Below are 4,012 nucleotides of genomic sequence, written 5' to 3' on the forward strand. Positions count from 1 at the left end.
AGCATCCAGAACACTAACTTCACATGATAGATCCTCACTAACTATCTGTTGGATGAATGGGGAATTTGGCGGCTGACTAGGTGTTTTGGAGGGAAATGAATGAAAAGTATCTTTGAGGGAGTGATAGAAGATGATGCTCAGCTTTTTCTAGATGAGTGATGAAGTGTAGAGTGATGCCATCAGGTAGGGTAGGCAAATCTGACAATAAGATGGACTGGCAGTGGGAAGGGGGTAAGGAGGGAGAACCGTGCCTAATATGTTTGGGGGTGAAACTGGTTGGGATGGTTTCCCACAGGCCGTGTATATTCCGTGATTAAACTGTGCATCTCTAGAACGCCTGGCTGCAAGAGTTTTTTTCAGCATGGGCAATTTTACCTGGACCATCCTATGGTTTGCTGCGCGTCTTCTAGGGGAGGAGTGCAAAGAAACAGAGTGATGGACGCAAGTGGCCACCTAAGCGGATGGAAACTCCTTCCACTCTTTGGTAATGGTTAGGGGAGGTTGAGAAAGAGAAACAGGTGACTCTAAAATTTTGCCTTTTATACACTATTATTGCAAAATGCTATCTTGAGCTATCCGACGGGAGTCCCCATTGATTTAGGCCAGGCTCCAGTCCCAAGAAGGACTCAACAGCCACTTACATGTCGGAGTAAATGCCAGGAGGACTGACTGCTTGTACCACCCATTAATCCCCTCACTAAGTACCTCCACTTGATATTGGATTTACTGGGAGGAAATGTGTTTTCTGTGCTGAGTTCAGAGAATAATCTAGCACTTTCCAGTGAGGGTTAACAGTTCCTCCTAAAGACAAACTAAAATGTGAAAGGGAGAACACTGGAAAGAGATTAGATCTTTATAACTAGCCTTACCTCTCCAGCTTCCATCTCAATCAGGCACTCCGTGCGTTGGCTCCGTTGGGGGAAATCTCTTATTTTTTTAATTTCTATTTCTATTTGTTTACGTTAGATAGCATTTACTGTCAAAGTGGTTAATCTTTTAGAATTGCGGTTTTTAGAGCTGATCGCGATAAGAAATAAAAGTTTTGCCAAAGAGAATTCTCGCTTTTTAAAGTATATGACTGTTCGCACTTTGATCTTCGCAGATATGACTATATGGCAGCCCACGGAGGCAGAGTGCTGGGTCAAGTGGTACGCCAGGAGGCAGGAGTGTCAGTAGAGAAGGTAAACGGCCTAGAGCCGAGGCAGGACGATGTCGCTGTGTTTCCTCTGCAGCTTACCAGACCCACCAGTCAGGCACTTGCCTCTTATCAGAACTACGAGAATACAGCACCCCCTCAAGCTTCTCTTGAGTTTAAAGGACTGGAAGAGCTTATCAAAACTCCCCCAAACGATTCACCCACTGGAGAATACAGGTGCAACTTTCTGTGGTCAAATGTGGGTGACGACAGCTATCGAGACCAGAGCCGACAAAGGAGCTCAATCTACAGCCCCTCTCTGCTCAGTTGCCCGGACTCGACGGAAGATAAGAGGGTGGCATGTGACACAACCGACTATTATCAGACGACACAAGCAACAAGGCCCCAAGCGGAGGAGGGATCCTCCAACAAGTGGAAAGACAACAGAAAACTACAGAGAGAGAAAAGAGCGCCGATTCGGAGAGCACCACGCGTCGTTCCAGATCCAGTGCCTGAGAGAAAAAGAACAGCTCCCATTAACCCTGCATATACGATTCGAAAGTCAAGAGTCGTCAACAGAGTCCACATGAGGCCATGTAGGGATAGGGTGATTCACTTACTGGCCCTGAAGGCCTACAAGAAATCTGAACTGCTTCTTCGGCTTCAGAAAGACGGCATCACCAAAGATGACGAGAACACCCTCGGGGAAATTCTGCAGCAGGTAGCCAATTTGAATACTCAGAATTTTTCATATACCTTAAAGGATTACGTTTTTAAAGAGGTCCACAAAGACTGGCCTGGGTATAGTGAACTAGACAGGCAGTCGTTGGAGTTGGTGCTCTCCAGAAAAGCAGACATAGTTCAGCATGCTTCTGGCACCAATCACGGAGCATCTTCTGGAGGTTCCGCTACAGCTCAAACATCGGAGGACGAGTTTTCCAACTTAGCTCATATTAACTTATCAAGGAAAAAGGTTCGAATATCTCACCTGACGACTGCAACACGGTCACTCTCGAGTAGTCATTCCCTTAACACCAGGGCAGAGCCTCCCGTAGGCCTCTCGCAACCTTCTGGAGCTACTGCCAACGTTCTCCCTCCTCCACCGCCCCCCACCCACCTTCCCCTTCCAAATCCTCCTCAGCCTGCATGTGCCAGCAGCAATTCTAGTAGCTTTTCAGGAGGACCTGGCACTCAAGACCCAGGCGTTGACAGTTTTAGTCGAAATAGGAAAACCTTTCTGAGGCAGCAGGGAAGACACACTACCCTGGAAACATTGCCCCCAACCTCTGTCCAAAGAAAGTATCTAAAGCTTAAGAAGGAAATGCACATGATGTCCTACAAGAAGTCCAAATATAAATTTAGAGAACACAAAGCAGAGAAGCAAGAGCACGATACGGAGACGATGGAGGAACAGAAGACAGATCCGGACCGACGAGGGGAAAGTGCGCAGCCAAGCCCTAGTGACGAAGCTGAAGAAGTTTGCGCTGCTTCCGGTGAAACTTGGTCAGCATCTGGATGCCCCGATTATTTGGCTCACTACGTCACCGTAGTGTCTTTGGAGCAGCGGCAGCACTACGCGCAGGAATTTAGAGCGGAATATGATGAATATCAGGCCTTGCATACCAAGATACTAAGTCTATCTCAAATATTTACTAAGCTGGATTTCCAAAGGAAGCACCTCTCTCCAGACTCAAAAGAATATCAGGAAATTAGTAAGAAAATCTCTCTGGAATATGAAAAGATGAAACGGATTAATCCCAATTATGGTGGAGAAAAACAAAGATGCCAGTACCTTTATAACAAGCTGGCTCACATTAAAAGATTAATAAAAGATTACGACCAGCGGCAAGTGCTAGGATCAGAATAAATAAACACAAGCCGATTTGTTGAAAATACTGAATTACTTGCTCTAGGATTCTAAAGGGATGAAACCACTCTGTCGAAACATTCAGGCGTACCACTTTAATTTTTTCTTTCTTTTTATGTTTCTCTTTATTTTAATGTTCATTTTTGATGTTTATGTTCATTTGGTTTTATGTTGCTTTATGTTTGTGTATTTTTTAATGTTATGTTATTTTTCTTTTTCGTTTCTTTTTCCTTTGCTTTTCTGTACCCCTGAAGCTGTCTCATATGATCCTTTTTACACCTAAAACTTGTGTTGTCACTCCCTTAAAAAAAACATACCAAGGATTCAGTATCTTTGAGTCACATTAAAAAAAATAAAAGCCTCTAATGAGTAATATGAAGTCATAGCGTCTTTTTCTCTGACCTTTAATGCAAAAGCATCCTTAAAACATAGAAGTTTAGAAATTTGCACAGAATACCATGATTCTTCGAACAGTACCCATTTTCATTTCATTAAGTTTCTTCGTTGACCTTGCTTGACACTGTTCCTTGCATTTATGTTAGGGAACACGTTACGTGCTCAAACATGCAAAGACTTTGAGCTAACAATTCAAATTGTGTCGTCTTTTCAAAGCGCTATCATTTGCAATAGGAAACATCGTTTCCCAGGCTAAGTTTTTAAATGTCTTCAAAGATTTGAGTCCTGTCCTCACTAGATATTTGTGTCCAACATCCCAAAGACCACTGGTACATACCAAAGAATAGGTTATGTATGATACGAAGCCTCGTGATAAAATGAAAACTTAGAAACTTACCCACCAACTTAGGAATTAGAACATTCCCATTGCTACCGTAGCTACCTTTGTTTTCCTGTCATCTACCCTGCGTCCCTGCGTCCCCCAAGAACTGGCAAACACTTCCTCAAATTTACTTTTACCTTTCCCTTGCTTTTTAAAAATACTTCCACTATATTTATAAGCATCCCTAAACAGTATATTGTTCGGTTTTTTTATCTTTGTGAAAATGATGTCA

General features: G+C 43.4%; 1 protein-coding gene across 1 annotated transcript; it reads left to right on the forward strand.

Annotated features, from left to right (window-relative positions):
• Positions 1-209: 209 nt before the first annotated feature.
• Positions 210-3,002, forward strand: LOC115506917 (RNA polymerase II elongation factor ELL2-like). Its single transcript, XM_032592087.1, has 2 exons — positions 210-231; positions 1,072-3,002. Exons 1-2 carry the CDS (start codon positions 210-212, stop codon positions 3,000-3,002), a joined length of 1,953 nt encoding a protein of 650 aa, XP_032447978.1.
• Positions 3,003-4,012: the final 1,010 nt, after the last annotated feature.

The sequence above is a fragment of the Lynx canadensis genome, chromosome X (genome assembly GCF_007474595.2).
Source record: "Lynx canadensis isolate LIC74 chromosome X, mLynCan4.pri.v2, whole genome shotgun sequence".
Lineage (NCBI taxonomy): Eukaryota > Metazoa > Chordata > Mammalia > Carnivora > Felidae > Lynx > Lynx canadensis.

Coding starts and splice junctions, on each gene's coding strand:
- LOC115506917 (XM_032592087.1), top strand. CDS start 210: ATGGACTGGCAGTGGGAAGGGG. Junction 232..1,071: donor GGACTGGCAGTGGGAAGGGG/GTAAGGAGGGAG, acceptor CGCTTTTTAAAG/TATATGACTGTTCGCACTTT.